The sequence below is a fragment of the Myotis daubentonii genome, chromosome 5 (genome assembly GCF_963259705.1).
Source record: "Myotis daubentonii chromosome 5, mMyoDau2.1, whole genome shotgun sequence".
NCBI lineage: Eukaryota > Metazoa > Chordata > Mammalia > Chiroptera > Vespertilionidae > Myotis > Myotis daubentonii.
In genome coordinates, this window is record NC_081844.1 from 53,595,519 (window position 1) to 53,620,866 (window position 25,348).

Here is a 25,348-nt window from a genome sequence, read left to right on the forward strand (position 1 = left end):
CCTGCGCTCAGGGCCGCGTCGGGTCGGAAAGGGCGGGGGACCAGGTGTCGACCTAGCGGCCCCTCCGCGGGAGGCCCAGGGCGGAGCACCCGCCCCCGAAGCCCAGGGGGCCCCCCGCAGCCGGAGACCGGGGTGGAAGGGGCCCCCGGCGCCGGCCTCAGCTCTTACCATGGCGCAGCCCGGCGTCTTCCGGGGGCGGCGGGGCCGGCGCTGGAGGCGAGGGGCGGGGCAAGCCCTGGAGGGTTTGATTTTGGCGCCAGCCCCGCCCCGGGGGCGGAGCGACGGAAGGGAAGCGGTGGGCGTGACCGGCCTTCGCCCCGAAGGCGCGCAGCGACCCCTGGCGGCCGGGCTGGGGCGGGACCTTCTCACTAGTATCAGGTGTTCGGTGGCGGGATGGCTACCTTCCACAAATTCTAGAACATCCCTTCGCTGCCCTACCTTAGGAAAGAGACTATGCTAAATAAACAAACATTCACCCTGGAAACGGAGAAAACAAAGCTTTATTATAATGATTTGAGATTTTTTTGTGTATGTGCATGGTAAAGATAATACGCATGAATCTTGTTTCTCCTATGTTTCAAGACAGAATTAAAGTTTTATTGTACACTAAAAGCATCCAAAATACTGTGGTACGTATGCAGCTACGAACATACAAACACTCCGATGCACAGCGTTTATTCTTTTCTTTAAATAGGCAGTCAGCATTTTGATTCATAAAAGAACAAATGAGCATACATCAAACAGAATCAACATTAGAGAGCAGGAGGCTCAGTGTTCTATACACAGAACGTATGAAACAGACCTATACAGATGGAATGTACAAAATTTAAAACGAAAAAAAGGAAGCAAAAAAAAAATCTGTTTACTCATACATAGGATTGAAAGGCCAGACTTGAGAATGATATAAAGAATTATATTACAAGAATACACTCTTGTTAATGACAAAACATTCCGAGTCACAAAGCAAAAGCATTGCGTTTAAGGCTGTGCTGCTTTCAAAGGTTAATGGAAATGCTGTACATTCATTGGAACAACATAGCCAATTTATCAATCGGTTTTAGAATATTAATAGCTTTCATACGTTCTCCACAAACCAACCACACGATCACTGCCACACGATTCATCTTGGGAAAGTTTAAGGTTAACACCATGATTTGTAGCTTACTGTCATTTAAAACAAAACAAAAAAATTATTTATTTATACCAAACAAATCTTTAATGGGCACTTAGTTCCTTTATGGCAATACTAGATTCCTAGTTATCAAAAATATTAACGTAATTGTAAATTTTAAAACCCTGCAATGTTTAGAGAATGCAACAGTATTTATTACAACTTAGATCATGTTTGCAGCAAATAGCTTTATTTTTACCCTACCTGGAAAGGTCTTTTTACAAATTGTGAAACTAAAAATACTCCTTCCTTTTCACGAGCTGGTGAATAGAGAGGATACTGTAGAGTCCAAATGTACAAAAAGGTTTTTCCCATTTGAAGCAATCTACAGATGACCTGACGTGTATTTGGCATTCCCTCCAATTAACTCAGTAGGCACTGCCAAAGCATTTGTGTGAACCCCTTAATGTTAAGGATCCACAGTCACTTGCTAGTGTACTGCTATTCCAGTTACTTCCGTGTTAGGACATACCCTGTATATTTAGTAGTAGAAGCAAGTGTGTTCTAGTTTCATGGACCTGTAGTATTTATTTGCCTCAAATCTAGTCAAGGAATAAATGAAAATAAGGAAACTTGGGGACTTGTTTCGTTACTGGAGATGAACGTTTGAGCAAAATACTAAGTACCACTAAGAAATGGCAAAGTCATAAAGGCTTTTTATTCATGTGTTTCTGAATGGTCAAGTGATCTTTACCACCCGTGTCCAGCAGGGGCGGTCTGTATTGGGAAGAAATGCATTGTCACTGACCTTTACATTCTAACTGGCAATATTTGACCATAGTGCCCAGGGGAAATTTGAAGGGATAATTTTTCAGTGCTACTTATCATGAATGTATGACAGGTTCTGTACACTTGACAAAGAGAAATCAAGCAATAATGGTAGCCCAGAAGAAAGTCACTAAACTTTAAATTTCCTCCTCAGTTTACCAGAAACCATTTTCCACAGAATGTGACAAAATTTCACTTAAATCTTGTCTATTTGTATCTTAGCAGCACTTTGCCCCCTAAAATATGCTTACCAAGAAATACAGTAAATGCACATATGTATCCAAATATGAAATGTTATTTATATTTTAACATATAGGATTACATATTTTTTTTGGGGGGGGGGGAGGAATATAGTGTTTCCTGGAGTGCATGTATTTTAGTAACAGATAAACAGGTCTGAATCAAAGTACCTTTTTTTCCATTCCAGTTTGTGCCAATAGTCATATGTTAAAAAAAAAAAATTAGCTTTGTCTTCAATCTACTAATTGAGATATCCAGCATTATACTGTATGATAGCTGCTCAATTTCTGAATTCACACATATAATTTAAATGTTGTGCAAAAAAACCCAAAACAAACCAATCTTTAAGTAAACTAGTCTTAATATCAATAGCCTGTGACAGAATCTAAATAGGAAGCCATTTTTTACTTGTGGAAATAAACTAAAATGAATTTAACCAATTTTTAAAAGGTTTCTTTTAAGTAGTCTAGGAGCTATCAGAAGTCTAGCTTATCTTTTATGCAGAATATTAATAAAGAGCAAAATGAAATTCCCTCCTTACAGTGTAAGTTCCCAGGGGGCAGGAATTTTGTCTGTTTCCTCCATCACTAAGTCCCCAGTGCCAAGAACAGCCTGGCTCCTAGTAGGCACTCATTAAATATGAATATTTAAATTCAAAGACTTATTTCAACTCATGTTAGGAAACAGTGTCTTAACATTCTAAAAATGTTACTAAATTTTATAATTTTATCACAACCTCAATATTTTGAAAACTCTACCTAACTAAAGATGTACTAAATCTAAATGTAAATCTTTCTGAAAAAAATTTTTTGCAGAGGTTGATTTGGGCATAAATTTGATAGACAATTGGAAGTAGCTAGATTTCCCTTCTAAATTTAAAAAAATTCCTATATAAGAGAGGGGCTGAATTATAAATTAAAAAGCAATAAACATCACATTCATATAATTATACATATGGGAAATGTTTTCTTATAGTACAGTTCTAAGGTGCTTTCAGTGAAAAAGATCCCAAAGTCATTAACGGAAATGCCAACATGACATCCTATTTGGTAGAACTGAGTAGAAAATTAAACAGTGAAAATAAACCACATCTTATTTTACAGTACCAATGACAGATTAATAACCAGTTAAATTATTCTTACTTTTTCTCAAAATGCATTTATACTTTGTTTAAATGTAATTCAAGTTTAACTTTTCTCTTTTGACCTGTTTTTGTTTTTTTTGAAAGACCAGAAGGTCATTTTGTGATGCAACGTCAGCCGATGCCATCATTCCTGGAAAATGGCAAAGATTAAATCTGCTTCAGGGCTTGTTCTACTAGGACAGGACGGCTTGAAGCTGCTCCGTAAAAGGAATGTGCTGAAGGAAGGCTGGACGCTGCTTCTGTCTTTCAGAGGGCTGCCTATGTCAATACACCAAAGATTCAGCTATCTATATAGATATATATGATACATTCTACCTTACCCTAATCATGTATACATAGTCCTTTAATGCCTCTACTATTCATTAGACAATGATAAATAACCATAACATGCCCTTACCTGTAACGCTTTCACAACTTTGGTAACACTTGCTTTCTAAGGGGAAACCATTACTCAGTCACATGCCTTTGGCTGACACCATCCGTCCTCCGAGGGGCTACCTATGGCTCTCTGTCCTAGGATACTGGTGTCCTACTACATGTGCTGACATTTTGCAGGAGGTAAAGCTTTCGCTTTCATGAAGTGGAAGAGGAGAGACACATGTGAGAACATGGCACAGAAAACATGACTAACTTTTTCTTGATGACATCCAGTGCATTGATCTGGAGTTGGGCTGTTGGTTTACCAACAGGTAGCATTACTATTAGAATATGCTTTTCAAAGCATTAGGAGTTTCAGGTTTCCCTGAAAAAAATGTACTTTGTTTTTCAATACAAGGTGACTAGGAGAGAGAAGGTGAAAAGAACCCAAAAATGGATCTTTGATCTAACCCAGGAAGGAGAGAAAGTTCGCATTTATTTTTAAGTGCTCAACTCAGAGGCCTGGTAATCACAGATGAGAGGACTTTTGCAAGACGGTCTTATTTTTTTTCTCTCTAAAGTAATTTATATGTAGTTACGGATAGCCAAAAAAGTCACAAGAGTAATACCAAGTGTAAAAGTGAGGTTAGAAGATCCCCAGGCCTTGTGACCGAGGTTAAAGTATATAACTACAACAGATTTTGTTTTTGTTTTGTTCTGCTTTGTTTTTGGAAGCTCTGTGCAAAGGCTACCGTTCACAGGCTTAACAAATACCTTTAAATCTCCCAGGTATTTTTTTTTTAACGCTTATTTGATTTGCACAATTGGTTTAACTACATACATCCCTGTCCTATAAGCCATAGTTCACAGGTGTAAAACTTTGCGGTTTTTATAGATTCTTTTTAACCCTAAAGGTCAATTACAGAAATCAAATATGCAGTTTTTAAGGAAATTGTTACATTCAGAAATAACCTTGGAAAATTCACCAATGATTCCGTCTAGCGTGAAAAGTCTAGTATAATCTGGTCCCGCGGCGAGAAATCCATTCCAGTTTATAGTGCAAGACCTTTGCCAGGGGCCGTCCAGCTGCCCGCCGTTACTGTAAGTACCGGTAGACCTTGAAACAGTGGTTCCCAGAGTCTGCAACCACAACATGGCCATCTGAAGTCAGGGCCAGGCCTTGGGGACCATAGAGTGGGTCAGCGGATGTGTTAATGTAGGACAGAAATGATCCACTTCCATCAAAAACCTGTCAAAAAAGGACAGAGTGTTACAGGAAAAGTTATAGTAATATGATGGGAAATAGGAGTTTACTGATGTTTGTAAAAGCATGTGTATCTAGGTTTGTTTAGGTCACTATCAAATACACAATACCTCCCCTCCCTCCACTTACCTTGCTTTTTCTCCTCACACTGAGAGTTGCTGACAAAGAACATGCCATTGGCCACCAGATCATACTTATGGTCTTACAGACTGGAGGGGAATGCCCTGGATCAGCGGTCGCCAGCCGGTGGTCCGTGGACCACTGGTGGTCCGTGAGGTCCAAAGGTTGGCGACCACTGCCCTGGATGGTGCTTAAAAAAATCAATCAGTCTTATTTCTCACTCAAACCCTCACATTTCCCCCGTCTAGCCTTACATCCCTCTTTTATCCACAATCATAAGTGAGAAAAATAAGCCACTCCATCACATAAGAATGGTCCTGAGTCATAACAGGCGATGAGAAATAGAGGTTATTTTTTTTCTTTTCAGAAAAGAATAAAAGTATAATAAATCAACATGTACATTTGGATAGGAGGTGGTCTTTTGTTCTGTAAGCTTCTGCTATGATGACATAAAAAGATCAGGAACACTTCTTTGCAAGGCCCAGTCTGGTTTCTTTGGGCCATTGTGTTTGGCCCATCAGATGTTCTGAAAGGCAGTGTAACCAGGCAGGTGCTACGAGGGTCACAACACAGCTCATCATATGTGGTCCTACACGGAAGTGCTTTGTGACTTGGTTCCCTGTTGGTTTCTGGCTTCCCATCAGACATAGAGGGCCTCTTTCAAATGTAGATGCCCACTGGGATAATTAAGCAAAACAAATATATTTCAGAAATGAAAGTATTTAGTGTTACATTTATAGTCTCAACCCTTTTTCTGAGAAGTAGATAAATATAACAGATTTAAATTGCTGACCATTGCTGTCCTCAGAGGCATCTGAGTGCTACTAGGTTTAACCAGTGCACTCTGGGTTCTCACGTGCATTGCACAGGGCCACATTGGCAAAGATGAATAGCCCCGTCTGTAAATGCATGTTTAGATCCATGCAGGTGTCTACACGAAGAAAAGAAGTCTTCTTCAGTTTGAGAATTTAACAGCTTTATTCTTAATTTAGAAAAAAAGTCAAAAAAATTTTTTTTGTATCATAGACCCCTTTGGCAGTCTGACAAAGACTGTATAGTCTCAAAATAGTGTTTTAGTGTTATTTTTTTCCAGAATGTGAGCAGTTTTATTTTTTTATACCCAAAGTGCCAAATGCCATTCATGATATTATTATTCTGAAATCATGAAAATATATTTAAATTCTTCTTCTCTTTATTTTGAAATCATGAAAATATATTCAAATTCTTCTTTTAAATTTGTTTTTGTTAACTTCTAATTTTGAAATAATTATAGATGCACAGAAAGCCACCAAGGTAGTCAAGAGGGAGCCTGTGTACCCTTCACCCAATTTCCCCCAATGGCAAACTGACATTGGGATGTATGTGTATAGTTGTATATCATTTTATCACAATTATAGATTCATATAACCACCACCACAATCATCACACAGAACTATTCCATCCTCACAAAGATCTCCCTCATGCTGCCTCTTCACAGCCTCACATACTTCCCTTCGCCCACCATCTCTAACTCTTGTCAACCACTAATCTGCTTTCCTTCTCTGTGATTTTAACATTTCACGGTTACATAAATGGAATCATACAGTATGTGATCTTTTGACAGTGGCTTTTTCCACTCAGCACGATGCCCCTGAGACGCATCTAAGCAGCTGAGTACGTCATTGGTCTCTTCCTTTGTACTTCTGAGTAATATCCCATAGTACGGACATACCAGTTTGTGTAGCCATTAACCTGTCAACAAACATCTTGGCTATTTTCAGTTTTGGACTATACCCAAGTTTCTATGAATGACAATGTACACATCTTTGTATGGACATGCATTCTCATTTTTCTGGGATAAATGCCCAGGGATGCAACTGCTGGGTTGTATGATAAATGTATTTTCAATATTTTAAAGAAACTGTCAAACAATTTTAAAGACTGCCTGGCATTATACATTCCTACTCGCAATGTCTAAGGGATCTAGTTTCTCTGCATACTTGCCAGCATTAGGCATTGTCAATATTTTTAATTTTAGCTATCTAAAATTTGTGTAGTAATATCTCATCATGTCTTAATTTGCACTCCCTTCATGTCTAGTGATATGGAACATCTTTTCATGGGTATGTCCTCTTCAGTGAAGTTTCTCTCCATGTCTTTTGCCCATTTTCTAGTGGGATTATTTGGTTCCTTTACTGTTAAATTCGGAGAATCTTGATACATACATTCTAGGTATAAATCCTTTGTCATATATGAAATTTATAAATATTTTCCTCTAGTCTATTGCTTAGCTTTTTATCCTGTTAACAGAATCTTTCAGAGGGCAAAAGTTTTTAATTTTGATGAAGTCCAATTTATTTTTCTTTTCTTTTATGGATTTTCAAATACTGAAAGAGTCATATGCCCTTGGAATAAACACCACTTAGTCATGGAGAGATTTTTTTTTTAAGACACTTGTTTTTTTAAAATTAATTTATTATGTGTTAATTTATTTCAGAGAGGAAGGGAGAGGGAGAGACAGAAACATCAATGATGAGAGAGAATCATTGATCGGCTGCCTCCTGCACGCCCCCTACTGGGGATCGAGCTCACAACCCGGGCATGTGCCCTTAACTGGAATTGAACTGAGGACCTTTCAGTCCGCAGGCCGTTGCTCTATCTGCTGAGCCAAACCAGCTAGGGCGAGAGATTTTTATTTATGGCTGAAATCTATTTGACGATATTTTGTTAAGTATTTTTGCATCTATATTCATGAGGAATGTGGTCTGTAGTTTTCTTTTTTGTGCTGTCTTAGCCTGGTTTTGGGATCAGGGCATGAGAAGCTAAGCTGGAAAGTGAATTGTAAAGTGTTCCTATGTTGTCTATTTTCTGGAAGAGATTGTGTAGAACTGATGCTAAACCTTCTTCAAATATTTGGTAGCATTCTCAAGTGAAACCATCTGAGTCTGGAGGTTTATTTTGGGGGAGTTTTAAAATTATGAGCTAAATTTCCTTAATCATTGTAGGGCTATTCAAATCATTTATTTTATATTGGGTGAGTTGTGGTGTTTGTCCTTTTTGAGGAGTTGGTCCATTTCATCTAAGTTATCAAATTGATGCGTGTGGAGTTGTTCCTAGAATTTCCTTATATCCTTTTGAAGTCTGCAGAGTCCATATGTATTAGTAGTTTGTCTCTTTTCTCCCTTTCTTTGTCCATCTTGCTAGAGGCTTGTCAATTCTATTGATCTTTCCAAAGAACCAACTTTATTGTTTTTCTATCTTGAATTTCATGGATCTGATCCTATCTTCACGGTCTCCTTCCTTCTGCTTGCTTTCAGTTTGCTTTGCTCCTTTCTGTCTAGCTTCTTGAGGTGGGAGCTTAGATTATTGATTTTCAACTTTTCCTCTTTGCTAATGAAAGCATTTAGTGCTATTAATTTCCCTCTCAGGTAGAGTGGTCGTTTCCAGGGCTGGGGGGTGAGGGAAATGGGGAGAAGCTGGTCAAAGGGTACAAACTTCCAGTTAGAAGATGAATAAGTTCTGGGGATCTAATCACAGGACGGTGATAACAGTCAATGCTGTGTTATGCACTTGAAAGCTGCCAAGAGAGTAGACCTAAATGTTCTCACCACAAAAAGGAAATGGTAATGATGTTGATACTGTTGTAATAGCCTGGCTGTTATTAGGAAAGGAGTAAAGGGAGGATGAGATAATATAGCATTCCATATACAGCTTTGCTAACTTAACACTCTGCAAGTGAGTGTTCCCAGGTGATCGCTGGGGAAAGGGACTGGACAAAGGCAGTTTAGACACATGCCCAATAAGGTCTGAGTGACATGGGAAGGTGCTTACCTGTCTGTCAATCATACCTGGGAACAAGTAATTGGCCAGAATAGGCATGGCCACTGCAAGGGCTTGAAACTGAATATTTAAACTTCTGAACAAAGAGAGTTCTCTCCTTTTGGCTCTTGGCCTCTCCCTTGCTGCTTGCACCTGACCCCTGTTGCAGGGGGCGTGCTCCCCTGCATTCATCCACAGAATGGCCTAATGGACTTTAAGTAGCCTGAATGTTGAACTGGACCCGGCTGCAACATGGAAAGGAAGCTCTGGACATGGCTTTGCTGAACCCACAGCTGCTCCTCTTTTAGGACTGGTTTAAGGGAAACAGGGAACACTTAAAGACGAAACCGAGAAATATTTCTCTAAACAAATGAAGTCTTCTTCCTCATTCTCCCACGGGGAATTCTGAGAGTGCTCATTTCAGCGGCGCCCCAAGAACCCCACCAGCGATGGAGGAATCCCATTCATGTATTCCTCCGATAGCAATGTGACTGTGACATGATCATGTTATGTAATGCTATGGTGGCAATCATTTTACAATATATAGGAGTATTAAATCAACACATTGTACACTAACTAACACAATGTTATATGTCAATCTCCACAAAGCTTGGGGGAAATTTCCCTTTCAGCACTGTTTTAGCTGCATGCCACAAAATATGATATGCTATATTTGCATTTTCATTCAGTCAATATATTTTAAAATTTTCCTTCAGATTTCCTCTTTGGTTCAGGTTATTTATCAAAACATTAAAGAAAATATGTGGTATTATGAAGGAAAACAATCATATTAAAATATAATGAAAATATTACAAAATTTTAATTATAGTAATATGTGTGCTTTTTAAACTAATACATTAAGTAACAAGAAATAGTGATAGGCCTACTAATAACTACGATTTTGAATGAGCACAAATGATAATTCAAGATGTCTGCAACTGTAACAAGAAAATTTCTGTGATTTCTCTTGGTGACAAAGTTATAGATATTACAAAAACTATTGCCTATATTCATAATGAAAGTAAATGATAATTTTTAATTAGAAGTTAGTAAAAACAATAATATAATATTTTTGTTCAAAGGACCTCATGAATTCTATCCACAAACTCTTTGGAGGTCTGTGGGATACGCGTTAAAAACACCTGATTTAGAGAGTTTCACTCTGGTAATATGTTGACATTTTTTGTCTCCATCTTCCTTAGTCTGGCACTTCTTGTGAGATTATCTATGGTCTTATGACTTAACCAATGAGAGTGAAAAACATCAAGGTCTGGGGACAGTTAATCCTCCACTTTTAACAAATACCAATCACTCAACACAAATAAATCAGCACTTTAATCACATATGCACTGATTTTGAGAGAATATGTACTTTAATCTACCTGGATCCTGCTGTTTCCCCAGTCAGCTACAATGATGTTTCCATTTGAATCCACAGCTACCCCCGTTGGAGCATTAAACTGTCCATTTCCTTCTCCATTTGAGCCAAACTTCAACATGAATTCTCCTTCCTGATTAAACACCTGTATAAATATTTTAAAATTATTTCATTTCAAATGAAAATAGTTGAGCCAACATTATGGATTTTAAAATATCTATCTGAGCAGGTTATTTATAACAAGACCTATAATTTAAGACATTCTTTTAAAAAAATCTACAAACTAGACTCCCACTGCACTTGTGGTTTCCCAATTTACTGTATAAATCTGATTTATCATTTGTTAAATCAGTTCTTTTTTTCTAGCTTTTATCTGGTTATTGAATACTTATGTGAAAAATACTTCCATTATAAACTATAAAATATTTACAAATATAAGGTAGTACGAGAAAGTAGAGCTATAATTTTCAACAACATTATTCTTCCTGCCTTTAAATAAATAGCTACATTTTAAGAATAAGCATTGTATTTCTAACAGGATAGATGATGATTCAAAGTTGGGTCAGAAAGTAGGAGCTCTTTGTTAGGCCAGATGCTCAGAATTTATTACCATTTTACTAAGTCAACGTAACAAGAAAGAATAGGCTGGATTTCACAATTATAACAGGGAAAATTGTGTGAGAGTGAGTGAGTGTGTGTGTGTGTGTGTGAGAGAGAGAGAGAGAGAGAGAGAGAGAGAGAGAGAGAGAGAGAGAGAGAAAAAGCGAGAGAGAGAGAGAGAGAGAGAGAGAGAACGTGCAGAAGGTGAGAAATAAAAAAGGGCTTTTTAATATATTTTTTTCAGAATATATTTTAGCTAAAATAGAGAGTTTATATGACCCTGAGACTATTGAGAGAAGGGAGGCTGACAGAATTGGGAACTAAACAGAACTCTTAAGCAAATTCTCTCATCTGATATGGGCAAGCAATGGGTTGTTGTGGTTAATTAAACATTCTTATTATTAGAGTGTGACTGTATAAGTATCAAATACAGATTACTGATTTTGAGAGAATATGTGTTTAATGATAAGACTACTGTAAGCATAATTTTATCTTGATGATTCAGAAGATACTTAATGGTTTTGAAATGTCTCCAGGATATTATTATTATTTTTTTAAAAAAATATATGTCTTTATTGATATCAGAGAGGAAAGGAGAGAGAGAAACATCAATAATGAAGAGAATCATGGATCGGCTGCCTCCTGCACGCCCCCTACTGGAGATTGAGCCCGAAACCGGGGCATGTGCCCTGACCAGGAATCGAACCATGATCTCCTGGTTCCTAGGTCAATGCTCAACCGCTGAGGCAAGGATATTATTTTAAGCTTTCATTATTATGCAGTCTACCAGTGTGGAAATACTCATCAACAATCCAAAAGTATTACCCACAAGGCACCAAGAGAATAAGGGTTCCTGAAATACGAAACTGAGGAAGTTCACTACATCTAAGTGCAGATCTAATTTGAGGAAGATCTCAGGACCTCTTAGAGATTCTCCTTTCGCCATCTCTGTGACCAGGAAATGGCTCTCTTTTACTTACCTACCTTGAGAAAGTGAGATACTTCCATCTCTAAAGTCTAAACTTACTTTAAGGTTTGAAAAAAAAGTCTTGACCACTTCCTGAATTAATTGCTTGCCAAGTAAGCAAGTTACCTCTTTGGTTCTTTGAAAAGGACACAGACAAGAACTAGCTTTTACTAAAATACCATGTTTTAAAAATCTCTCCTGACTCTTTTTATCTCCTTTCACATAAAGCATTCCAGCTTTAAAGACCAAGGGAAGTGTTAGTGTGCTCATAAGAATGCAACTTATTATTCTCTGCTCTCTCTTAGGTCCTACAAATAACCTTTTGTTGGCCTGTTTGCATCATCTCTGAGTCAGAATGTTTTCCTTGGCATACTCCAAATGGCTCAGGTACTTCTGCTTTGTCTTGGAATGATGGAGAATGCCAAATCTAGTCTTACTTGTTTTGCCACCAAAAGAAAATATATAATGAAGACAGGTAAAGAATGAACCAGACCACTTGTTAGCCCTGACCTATAGGTATAATTTTTACATTTATCAAGAGATGTGACCTGAATCCAGAACTATTGCTAACTGCTCTGTGCTATATGGGAAACAAACAAACAAACAAAAAACTCCAGCTATCCATGAAAGCTACATGGCAACGGCTATCAAAGAGAAGAGGAAAAAAGAGAGAGACCAGGCCCGACTGACCAGTGTGGCTCAGTGGTTGAGTGTGGACCTGTGAATCAGGAGGTCACAGTTCGATTCCCAGTCAGGGTACATGCCCAGGTTGTAGGCTCAGTCCCAGTGGGGGGCGTGCAGGAAGCAGCCAATCAGTGATACACTCTCATCATTGATGTTTCTATCTCTTTCTCCCTCTCCCTTCCTCTCTGAAATCAATAAAAAAATATTTTTTTAAAAAAAGAAGAAGAAAGATGTACTATACTATTTGGGGAACAGGAGTGGGCAATGTTTTCTTTGGAACATCAGTTGTGTGAAAGCATTCTAAGAAGCATGAAACATGCTATATGAATGTACGCTAAGGCCATTTCCCTCCCAAAATCTTCTGTTGTGGCAGAGTTCTAATATCTAATTTTGTTTGAAAGGCCTTATGATGCAAAAAATAGAAAAAGCGGTTTTTTTAAAAATTATTGAATAGCCATGAAATATTAAGTTTCAGAAAGTTCTGCCTCTTGAAGTTCAAGCAATTGATTTTCAAATTTAATTTCCAAGTTGTCTCCATGTACATAATTTCAAATTAAGAAACTTATTGCCACCATATTTTATTCAATTTTCTGTCTCTCCAAAGTGTATATGTCCAAGTTAAAACCTGCATCTTTAAGGAGAAGCAAAAATCTGCTCTTTTAGGTTAACTCCTTTGGGTCCTATGTACATATGTGAGCATTACATTATTTTCTCCCAGACAGATTTCTCAATCAAAGCAGTTAAAAGGTAACAACAATTGATGTGTTTATAGTACCTTGACAGAATGGTTATGGAAATCTGTAACAATAATTTCATTATTGCTGTTTACAGCTGCAAAATGGGGACCTGCAATAAAGATGAAAAAAATATGAGCTGACCATAGCAACAAAAAATGATTATGACAACATAGCAGTTGTGAAACAATATACTACTTAGTTATTTAAGGAAGAACAAAGACGGTGAGCCTCAGTCCTTGAATGATAATTCAGCCAGACCTCTGGCTCCAGATAACATGGAATCTCTATCACTCTACACCTGTGACTGTCTACTCTGACTCCTTCCAGATCCAGCTAAGAGTTCGGCAGTCCTAATGAGAAGGGATGAGCAATAAGCATCAGAATTCATTCTCCGAACCACCATCTGAACGTCACAGCTGCCAGCTTGCCTGAGCACGTGTTAGTCATTTTAGGGTCTTCTGTTCCCACTGAGGAAAGGCATGGTAACTCTCAGCATGGAGAAAAAAAGACTCCAACATATAAGATTTTTTATAAAGGAGAGCAGAAAACCCACATTCTATAATTCTGGGTGACATTCAGAATCTGGCAGGAGACAAAGCATAAAGAAAGATTATGCAAATTAAGGTTAAGTGCCAAAAACATCCTTGCAAGAAGGAAATTTGGCAAACTGCTTTCAGCCTCTTCCCACAGATATGAAAAACTAAAGTAAGCTTGTGCCTGCAAAGTGGTGAACCAGAGAGAAATGAAAGAGGCTGCCGTTCCCATAGGAGGCAAATGCTCTGGACACCCGTTCTGTTATCATCACCTTTTAACAAGATGGAAAAATTCTCATCAGAGGATCTTTAAATAAAGCTACAGCTAGGTGGAGACAGGAGTGGCTCCACTGTTCCTAAATACGTTCTTGTTTTAAAATATTTTATTGTAAAATATATATTTTATTTACCACTAACAGTTGACAATTAGACTTCTGAATTGTGACGTGCCACCAATCGAAACCACGCATGGATGACAGTTCAACTTACTGTGGGGGCGTCAGAGAGAAGCACCGAACCATGCTTTTTTGCTTAGGATTCATCCCCAGTATCTTTCCAAAGCCGGAAAACATACTGTGGGTGAGGCGTCCTCAACCTGCTCTGACATCATGCAAATGTGGGCAGAAGCGGCATAAAAAAGGGGGTTCACATATTACTGTCGAGTGTACCTGCAAACTGCCTGTCCCCATTTCCTCGGCTACCAAACCGGGTGACTATCTTCCCGTTTGGCTGGAAGATAAACACGCAGCACGCCTTGTTATCCACCACGATGATGTGCCCGTTGCGGTCCACAGACACCCCTTTGGGCCCCATCAGCTTTCCGGATCCGATTTTTGTCTGTGAGAAGCAAGGACAGCGGAGAAGATTAAAACACTACTGAACACGAAGGCAGACATTTTTCTTAGTAAACCTTCACTTGAATGTTCAGGCAGCGGACCCAGTAACTCATGTCACAATGATCTCTGTCCTGGGAAGTTGCCTTTGTCACATCTATTATCTGCTATTGATATTTATTTGAAATCCTTGTGTGTTTTTTTAAAAGGGATCACCACCAAAAACGTTCTGGAATTGCCTTAACTGGGGGTCACAGTTCGCTTCTAAAAAGGCAGTGTGGTACCCTGGCCGGTTTGGCCTATTTTACAAGTTTCACCTTAAACTCAACCAATGTAAAACCAAACTTGTCTTCTTTATTTCCATATTAAAAAAAGAAAAAGAAAAGAAACCCCAATCTAGCACTTCCTGATTTTCTAATTCCTTTGACACCACAGTTCATCCAGTTAACCAGGATCAAAATTTCACAGCAAAATTCATTCATTCTTTCATCAGTTTGAACCTCAGTTTTCTCATCTGTAAAATGGCAACTATGTTATCTACTTCCTGGGTCATGCAGATTCTGAAGGATAAAGGACAATGTCAACCACAGCATATGGCATAAGGATAATCTCCTTCTCCCTCATCCTACTCAGCTGGTATCATAGCTGACCCACAGGATTATCTTCTTTCCTAACAGACATGAAGATATGGGCAAAACAAGAGTATGAAAAGAAGGTTTGGGACTTTCCCAAAGCAGGGGTTCAGACTTTGTATAATCTTTAATTCTTGGAAGTTTATAAATGACTGAGATTCAGAACTGATCTCTTTAGAAAAAAGACATGCATTTACTTAGGAAAGAAACAATGGCATTCTGGCAAGGGAATGTTGTATAAATTTGATTCTGATTCTGCATTTAGCCCAGAGTTCAAAGACACTATAACAAAATAGCTTACAAAGAAATTGTGTATTTTCTTTCATGTATGAATAGAAGATATGTCAGTAGAGATCAAAGGGAGAAGACTCTGATTATTAAAACAAGAATATTATTAGTACTGAACGTTATAAACACTGGTTGTTACTTAGAATGACCCAAGCATATAATAATACCCAGTGGATGATAATTTTGTAGCTTAAAAACAGAAAGTAAAGGATTACTGCCATACTATCATGTAGTTAAGAACTAGTTAGTGCAGATCTAAAAGAAAAAACTTAAATGTTGAACCAAAACCTCTTTTCCTTCCACTTCCCTTCAATCCTAGTTTAGCTGTATTAGATTCTACCAAGTGAAATAAGAATTACAGCATTTGACCTGACAATGTGTCTCCCATCTTAAACAGAATAGTAAGTAAAGATGTTTTAGATCTATCGTAAACAAAAGGGGTTGGGGATGGTATGTTGAAACGACACCATGTCCATTCCCAAATCCTCTAGGGGGCATGAGTGTTCTTCAGTGTTTATTCTAATTATTATCAATAGTATTCCAACCATGAGAATCCAATTCTTCCAGGAGAGTGTCTGTTGCATATAGAATATTGAACCACTGAGTAAAAGAATGTTTAATTCAGGAAACCCTTCTCTCTTCTGTTTCAATGTTTTAATATAGTAGATGTAAAATATTCTAATATAATAGATATAAAACTCCTATTTCAATACCTATCTTAGTGTATTTAATCCTGAATTTAAAAAGACAGTTTATGAATTTGCTAGAGTATGAAACAAAAACTACGGGTTGTCTCCAAACTAGATAGATATTTTTAAGAGGTCACTGAATAGCTTTTATTCTACTGTCATATTTGGGTATGCCATACTACAAATACAGTTATGAAAACACAAAAGGAGGGAAGTTAGAGATATAGAAAGGCAGGAGACCTTTCTGTGTACATGGCCATCATACAAAGCCATTACATTACTAGTGGGGGGGGGAAAAATCAAGGGTAATTGAAGACTTGTGTGCAATATGGTAGACTTATACAATAGCTTTTAATTTTCCTAGGTTGCAAAGATGCTGCCCCACACAAATAGAGGCTCCAATCTGAAGATTAATAATTATGTAACCTATTTAATAAAAATGCTATGAGTGTAGTGATCTAACAACTTTAAAAAGGAAAATATAAATTTCTCCAATGGAGACCAATGGGTGAACGTCGTGCAATCTTCAGGATTCCAGATCGATTATGAAGAGCATCAGCTCTGAACATTTAGACGAGGAAGGGATGACCCCCAGGAGCCGGCATGAGGCCATGAGACCCAAATCATGGCTAACTGAACAGACTTCAGGTTTTGGACAAGGTTCCTAAAAGCATCAGTGACGAGCGTTCCCTTGATGCCTATTTCATATGAGGCACATATAAGATCCAGAAATAAAATCTCATTTAATCAATACCCAAATCCCAAATGCAAAATGGAAGTATGAGGCGATCAAGGCTCAAGGAAGTTACATAATTGGCTAAAGGCCAAACAGTTACTAAGCCCCAGAGGTGGGATACCAATGGGTTGATCTGTCTGAGTTAAAGTCCGTATTGTCAACTGAAAAAGAAGCCTGTAGGCCGGTCAGGGGCTAGAGATGGCTTTCAAAAACACCTTTGACAAAGTGTCTCATAATCTTCTTTCGAACAGTGTGGAAAATGGGATAATACTCTTTGATGGCACCTTAGTGTAAAGATTTCTGTTATCAACAGAGAGCTCTTTAAGGTGACTTGCCCAAGAAACAGAAATGATGCTGGGAGTGACAGCAGATATGTCAAATGATGGGACCCCTCAAAGTGCAGCTCAATTTGTATTTCTCCATAAAGCCAGCCTTCATTTTCTTTTCTTTCCAGTTCTTATATTCTATACTTTAACACTCTACTTGTAGATTGTACCAAACATTGTATGACCAAATAAAGGCTGACATGAGTTTTTCTTTTGGTCATTTCTTGTGTATTGGTCTTTTTTTCTTGTGTATAGGGCTTGTATATTTCTAAAAGGTAGGGATTGTGTCTTATAATTCTGTTTCTCACATCTGCCTATCACAGGTCTGGGAAAGTAGAAGGCACTTCATCAATGACAATTTGTAGGTTATTTTTGAAAATATAAGTTGCCTCTTACTAACCCTTAAACCTAGTATATAAACAAAAATTGACTGGGTAACCTAACTGCTTTATAAAATGAAGCCACATGTAGGATACATAGGAGATTTATGACAATATCATTGTTACTCTCACTTCATAAAACTTAGATGTAAAACAGTCAAGATGTCTTTGTATATGAAGAACTATTGAATATTTTATTGGATCTCAGAAAGGAAAAAAGACAATTTCATTTTATATTTCCCATTCCTTCTCTCTACTGGTTAGTGGTTAATCAGTAGTTAATCTTACCTTGAACTTCCCATCTGAAGAGAAAATGCTAACCCATTTATTATCGTAATCTGCAATAATGATGTCCCCACTGGGATGCACAGCCACCCCTGTGGGCCGCTGCAGCTGCCCAGGGGAGCGTCCTCGTATGCCAAAACGACTTTTGAACTGGCCATCATTGGAGAATATCTGTAAAACAAATTACAGTCATTAGAATGAGAATTCATACAGAAATGAGTGACGAAGAAATAGGCCAGAAACTCTGTCATCTGCACTGCAGGTCGGAACCTGCAAGTTCCATTTGAAGGAAAGTCTATGCACACATTATAATCTTCCCTGGTACCAAGTACCTCAAGTCTTAAGAAGGAAAATATACAACTGTACCTATTTTATCACCATCAGGGGTCAAATGTATACAATCAGGGGCCATACCTGCACACACTGGTTGTTACTATCTGCAATTAATATCTTCCCACTTGTAGATGCAGCTACCCCTTGAAGATTTGTAAACTCTCCTTTATTTCTTCCTTTGGTGCCTAAAAATAAATGATAAAATGACATAAATTAAGCAATAGGGAATTAGATTGCTCAATTTCAGCAAGAGAATACTTCAGGTTTCCATAGGTAACCCGAGAATGCATTATTTTTAAATTATACTTTTAAAAAAGAGAAAAAATAGAGAATCCCCCTCTCCATGACCTAATCCATCAGCTACTAAATCTCTCTTTCAGACCAATCAAATCTTCACAAAATCTCCTTTAGGCAAATGCCAATCTCCTCTTATGAAGTTGTAGCTGTATATTAACATGATTAAAATAGGTTTACTAGTAGATTCCACAAAGACAAAAATAAAAACTAACATTATAATTGAGGATATGCAATAGGAGAGAGCCTTATTTTAGAGCTCTGCCCAAATCCCACCCTCTCACTCAGCGGCTCTTAGAAGAAACCTGGACATTTGACTTTCAGTGCTTTCTTGCATGCACCCCTACTGGGGATTGAGCCCACAACCCAGGCATGTGCCCTGACTAGGAATCCAACTGGCAACCTCTTGGTTCCTGGGTTGGCACTTAACCACTGAGCCACACTGGCCAGGCTAACACTCTTTTTAAATCGTGTGTTGGTACCTACTGGTGGGGGGGCAGAGTAAGGGGCTGTCCTTGAAGGAGGTATGTGCCAACATGGTACTAGTTTTTGTTGTTATTGTTTTTTAAATATATTTTTATTGATTTCAGAGAGGAAGGGAGAGAGGGAGAGCTAGAAACATCATTGATGAGAGACAATAATTGATTGGCTGCCTTTTGCACACCCCCTACTGGGGATCAAGCCCACGATCTGGGCATGTGACCTTGACTGGAATCGAACCCGGGACCCTTCAGGCCCTAGGCCGATGCTCTATCCACTAAGACAAACCAGCTAGGGCTGGTACTAGTTTTTGGTCATTCCCTCTGATAGCTCAATAAAAGATGGTTAACGATATAGGAAAACTGAAGGACTAGGACAAGAAACAATTATTCTAAAATGCTCAGTTTAAAAGGCAGTGGGGGTAAGGGCAGGGTCTCTCAAGAATAAAAACTTAACTTATCAAAAATTTTGATAAACAGCCCTAGCTGATGTGGCTCAGTTGGTTGAGCATCGCCCCATGCACCAAATAGTTGCCAGTTTGACGCCCAGGTTTTGGGCCTGATCCCCAGTGGGGGCGTGCAGAAGGTAGCTAATCAATGTTTTTCTCTCATATCGATGTTTCTCTCTCTCTCCCTCTGTCATCCTCTCTCTATAAAATGAAGGAACACATATTGTTTTGAAAAACAACTTTGATAAAGAAAAACATGGACGTTAGCAAGATGAGGAACCGAGGCTCAAGTAAAGAAACACAATAAAAAAGCAAGAGTCCTACAACAGCACTGGACCCTAAACAGGCTGCTCTCGGTCCTGGTGTGTGTGAAACCGGAGGGCACCATGGTTGCCAGCGCAAACAAGCTGGGGTCCGAAATATTGAAAACGGGGAGAACAAGAAAAAGCACCGGGACGGACTAGACGGTGAACATTGGTTTGCTTGTTCTCTGGTCCCGGGAGGGGACCAAACCTGCTGCTTCCCTCTTTCACTTAACCTTTTCTCCCTTCTCCTAAGGACAGAGTCTACTCAACTGAGAGAAGGTTCTGTGGTCAGCAGCAGCTGATGTTTGAAAGGAAGAAAAAATGGTGAGAATAGTGCTTATTAGAAGTGAAGGGGTGCCTTACTCAGCCGAAGATATTTTTCTTCTGAAGATTATAAAGGTGATGCTGGAGGAAGAAAAATACTAGCCTTTTTTTTTTCTTTGCAGAAATAAACACCTTTCGAACCTCAGTATAAATGAGAAACTTGGGAAGACATTTAGCTAGACTCCACATCAATACCATTCAGAACAAGGCCAAGAAAGATGCTGCCCGGTATGAAATGAATGTGAGATGCTCAGTACCTGCCAATACTGGGTCATGAGAGTGGTGGAGCTGCTGCAAAAGGCCACACTGCCAGGCCAACACTTTTCCTCCAACCTGTACTGAGCTCCACGGGATGTGCTGGCCCAGCTCTTAGGCTTGGTCTCAAGTTAACTAGGGCTTGAGTCTGTTGCCCAACATGTAAATAAAATCACAGGGTTGGAGGCACATGTGTTAGTGCGAGGTTATTGACACATTTTTAAAAGAGCTACATGGAATAGGTATTGCCATTTTAATTTTATAATATTTGTTTGAAAAATATCTGTTTCCTTAAATTACATGGCTCAGTTTACAAGTAGTTGGGGTTGCATTACAGGTAATATCTCTTGATTCTTTTCTTTTTTAAAGTTTATTTTAAAATACATTTTTAGCCAGAACCAGTTTGGCTCAGTGGATAGAGCGTCGGCCTGCGGACTCAAGGGTCCCGGGTTCGATTCCAGTCAAGGGCAAGTACCTTGGTTGTGGACACATCCCCAGTGGGGGGCGTGCAGGAGGCAGCTGATCGAGGTTTCTCTCTCATCGATGTTTCTGGCTCTCTATCACTCTCCTTTCCTCTCTGTAAAAAATCAATAAAATATATTTTAAAAAAATAATAAAATAAAATACGTTTTTATTGATTTTAGAAAGAGAGGAAGGGAGGAGAGAAACATAGATAGATCGGCTGTCTCCTGCACATCCCCTATTGGGGATCCAGCAACCTTTTGGTGCATGGGAGGACACTCAACCAACGAAGACACGCCTGCCGGGGCCAACTCCTGATTCTAATGAGCACCTTTGGTCTTGTCAGAGTTACTGGTCACCATCTTTTTAAAACCTCTATTTGTGTTTTTCAAGCACAGCAGGGTCACAGCATGACTCCTGAGGGTTAAAGAAAGCCAGCAGCACACTCTACAGCAGGGGTGAGGAACATCTGGCCTGCAGGCCCAGCCTTATCATTTGGTCTGGCCCTGCCAAGGCAACTGCAGGCAGGACTCAAAATTCAATCAATCTAGGAGCTTTTTCCATAGCAACATAACTTTTCAGTTGATAATTTTGTATGGCCCGCGAATGATGTTATAAATATTCAAATGGCCCTTGGCAGAAAAAAGGTGCCCCACGCCTGCTCTAGAGGGACAACTAAATCCTATTTTTTACTAGCAGTTAAACTAGGAGAATCTTGATGTTGAGTAATGATGCAGAACTACAGCATATTATCATTATACTGAAATGCTCAAAGTCCAAGGGTTGATAAAATGTCTTGAGACCAAAATAAAAAAAATAAAAATTCCAGAAGTTAGAAATAATTTGGGATCATGCTTTACTCTTCAAGATTTTTAGTAAATTCTATTTAATCTACAGAAAAATTCCCCCAAAGTATTCTAAGTATAAATGAAAATTAGTCCTTTCATAACAAATGTAAATGTAACACAAAACACAAGAAGTACTTACAAAATCTTTTCCTGCTACTTTGATGTAAAAGATTTCATCTGATGGTTACATTTGGCTAGTAAAGCAAGTAACCTGAGTTTTAAAAATAATTACAAATAATTTGGCAACAATGCCATAGGAGCATTAAACTTGTTTTTCCCATATGTTAAACTGTACTCACTTCCACCCAAGCCTCCAAGAAGATTACAGAAGTAAGGTAACCAGGTAATAGGACCCTGGACTGAAATAGAGGATCAATAACTATAAGCCTCCCCCCCCACCCCCACGTCTTAATGGGAAAATTCATGTTAAGTAAATCAAGATACTTAGAATGGGATAAAGCAAGGGATGAAAGTGAGCCAAATATAAGGTCTAACACAAGGTCTTCCAGTAGGTGCTTCACAAATGTTTGTTGAGTGAGTAAGTGCCTGAATGAGTTATTAATGACCGTGTAAATGACAACCCACATTAAGTCATGGGAAAATGAAATGTTCCATAATACTTAAGCACTTTCATATCCTTTCTCTCGTGCATGCCTTATAACCCCAGGAGTTAACATGATAAATATTCTCTATCGGTCCATTTCGGAGATGCAAAATTGGAACTAGACACATCACAAAGACAGTAGAGACAGAGGTAAGACTAAAACCTGGGTTCTCCTGACCAGGAGATTAGGAGATTCACAGAATACGCGTTTTTTTCTGATACGCACAATGCTTCCTTCTAATTGGACTTTAGAATGCTAGGTTTCTGGGGTGAGTGTGGATAATTACCCTTTGGGTGCACAATAATCTAATCCTTTGGATGATTCCATTCCTTATCACACAGTGTTTTCACTGTGTGACTGTCTGTCTCCCTCACCAAACTGTGAGCTCCCCTAGGGCAGGGGTAACAGCCGTCCTGTTGCACCCGACAACACAGCACTGTGCCGAGCTAGGTCTTGGTAAATATTATCGGCATCTTTTCCCACTTGGCATGCAGGAACAGTTCCCAAGGACGAGATGCTCAAGGTGGGTGAGGGCAGGGTGCCTATAATGACCTCAGATGCCAAATTAGTACCATCTCCTTCCTCCAAGATTCCAGGGAGGGGAGGTGGTGGTTTGCAGAGGGGCCAGGGGAAAGGGCGTAAAATGCCCTACTTCCTGTAAGGCTTCTGAACTCACGCTAAGTGATTTTGCATGGAAAAAAAGCTCACTGCTCTAGAGTACAAATGAGTGCTTCGTTCACTTCCCATGCACTCACTAAGGTCTGGTGTATTCATTGCATCATTTGAAACAATTCAACTGTAATTCTTTCACTCCCTCCCATGTCTTCTGGCTTCTCTTTTGTTCAGTGACTTTCTTCAATAGCTGACTAAACCAGCTGGTGGCTTCTAGTCAGCAAACTTGACACTGTAGGGGAAAATAATCTCTGTGTTTCAAGGAATCACTGTCAACAGATGCTCTAAGCTACTTCCCTAAACTCATTCAGGACTATTTTGCAATACAATATTAGAGAAACACAATAACTCATTCACTGTGGGCATATCATTAAGTTTTCAGGCGTGGGAGGTATCAAATTCCTCAACTTTGAAAAACTACAGTAGTTAAAGGACATTTTAGGTGAAGAGGAGCTATTGTGCAATTGAAAAGGCATAGGCCTGAGAGTCACAGACAGCTTGGGCTCCTACACCAGCCCTCTGAGCCTCCATTCCTTCTATGGGAAGGATAATTGATGTTGTCCTGGCACTTTAGCTCTTGAGGGGCAGGGGGTGGGGGCTGGAGAGGAGCTCTGATTTGTAGCATTTGCCCATTTCTGGATATAAATGCCCCCCCAACCCACCCCCACTCACTGATTTAGAGCTACCAACGTGAAGTCACTGAACAGAGCTGGGAGGTGGTGTGAGAACCAGGATAAGCTGACTCCAGCACTCCACACATAATGCTGTAGTAGGTACATTACCCTGTGGGGACATTGGGGACTGAAAGTATATGATACCTGCTACAGATTTTAAATAAGATGACACAGAAGTGGACTGCACACTGCCTGGCTCAGACAATGCCTGCTCCTTCCTCCTGCTTCCATTCCCCATCCATTCCTCCCAAAATCACAACTCCTATCTTGGACATTTCATTGAAATGCATGCTTTAAAGCAACTTCTCTATACATTTCATTTCCAAATTGATGTCTAGCCCTGACTTCTTTGCTGAGCTTCAAACTCCAAACTGCCTATGGGACACTTCAGCCTGGGTGATGAAAACGGAAACAGACCTCTCTTCCTCTGACTTTCCCTAACTTGCTTGGTACTGACAACAACAATAGTCACAGTTACGGAGTCCTTATCATGTGCCTGCACTGAGCCTTCACATGTACCACTTTAATCCTTACCAAGTGACATATGTGTTAAGCATCCCCATGTTACAGATGAAGAAACTGAACACAGAGAGGTTTAATAATCTTCAGTGAATCATACAGTCAATGAATAGAAGGTTGGGATTCAAAATGAGGCAATCAGGCTTTTAAGCTCTTTACTTACCATGTTCTTAACTCCTTAGGTTAACTATTACTTCTATACTACCACCATGAATATGTTAATTAGCATTACCTACATTGCCCATCTTGTGTATTAATTTATTTATCTGTTTAATCGTCACAACCCCTATTTGGTAGGGTGTGTGTGTGTGTGTGTGTGTGTGTGTGTGTTTTAATCCCCGTTTTATGAAGGAAACTGAGGAACTGAGAGGTTAGATAAGTTACCCAAGATTGCACAGATGAGGAAGTGGGGTGTTGGGGCTGGACCCCAGGGAGGTCTAGCCTCAAAGTCCACAGCCTTAACCATCACTCACTCTACTGCCTCACACCCCGAAGTCACTCAAGCCAAACAGTAAGAAGCTGGATTTGGTCATAATCCACCATGTTTACTTCATTAATAATCCTGGACGCAGTGCTGCTTGCCAGGCACTCTTCTAAGCACTTCACAAACGTTTAAGAGGAGAGAGCAGATCCAGTGGTTCTCAACCTTCTGGGCCTTTCAATACAGTTCCTTGCCGGGAGCCGGTCCATCCTTGCTGTTTCAAGGGACCTGGCATATATGGCATACGGTTCTTAATATGTTTGCTCACCTTCTTGGCGCTGTGTTTTAACCAAGGTCACCTCTCCGAGAAAGGTTGAATCCCCAGGTAGGGATTTTCCCCTGAAGTTAGGGAGGGAATAAAACCCCTCAACTAAGTGCCAGGCGGGTAATTAATCCCTTTAGCTACGAACAATCATGCTTAAACTACATAATCTTTTCTCCCTGGAATGGAGATAAGAAACGCCCTAACCTTTGTAATAGAGATTGATAGGATTGAATCAACTGGTATAAATACAGTTGTAACAAGACAGACTCACTCAGAACTTAGAACAGAATCAAGAAGACAGAACCCACTCGGAGCCTAGAGACAGAGCCTAGCGGGAGAACATGGCAAAAGATCCTGGACTGAACCTGACTATAGAACATGGCAAGAGAACCTGACTAGAACCTGGCAACCAAACCTGGCTGGAGAAGTCCCTGTGCCCTTCCTTCTTCGCCGA

At 39.4% G+C, this 25,348-nt stretch overlaps 2 protein-coding genes across 12 annotated transcripts in view; both read right to left on the reverse strand.

The window, feature by feature from the left end:
- The window catches only part of MND1 (meiotic nuclear divisions 1), a 72,480-nt gene extending 72,260 nt beyond the window's left edge, over positions 1 to 220 (reverse strand). For both annotated transcript variants that reach the window (XM_059695310.1, XM_059695309.1), the window contains exon 1: positions 169 to 220. In XM_059695310.1, coding sequence (XP_059551293.1) covers positions 169 to 171 — 3 coding nt within the window. In that variant the 5' untranslated portion in view covers positions 172 to 220. The remainder of the gene's footprint in view (positions 1 to 168) is intronic.
- Positions 221 to 531: 311 nt separating this feature from the next.
- The window catches only part of TRIM2 (tripartite motif containing 2), a 97,435-nt gene continuing 72,618 nt past the window's right edge, over positions 532 to 25,348 (reverse strand). For 7 of the 10 annotated variants that reach the window (XM_059697807.1, XM_059697806.1, XM_059697804.1 and 4 more), the window contains exons 7-12: positions 18,344 to 18,447; positions 17,933 to 18,100; positions 14,429 to 14,597; positions 13,266 to 13,336; positions 10,244 to 10,384; positions 532 to 4,929 (exon numbers count right to left, since the gene is read on the reverse strand). In XM_059697807.1, the coding sequence (XP_059553790.1) occupies positions 4,777 to 4,929; positions 10,244 to 10,384; positions 13,266 to 13,336; positions 14,429 to 14,597; positions 17,933 to 18,100; positions 18,344 to 18,447 (806 nt within the window). In that variant the 3' untranslated portion in view covers positions 532 to 4,776. Of the gene's footprint in view, positions 4,930 to 10,243; positions 10,385 to 13,265; positions 13,337 to 14,428; positions 14,598 to 17,932; positions 18,101 to 18,343; positions 18,448 to 25,348 lie in introns of those variants that run through there. The other 3 variants (XM_059697810.1, XR_009453019.1, XM_059697812.1) reach the window with 3 other exon arrangements.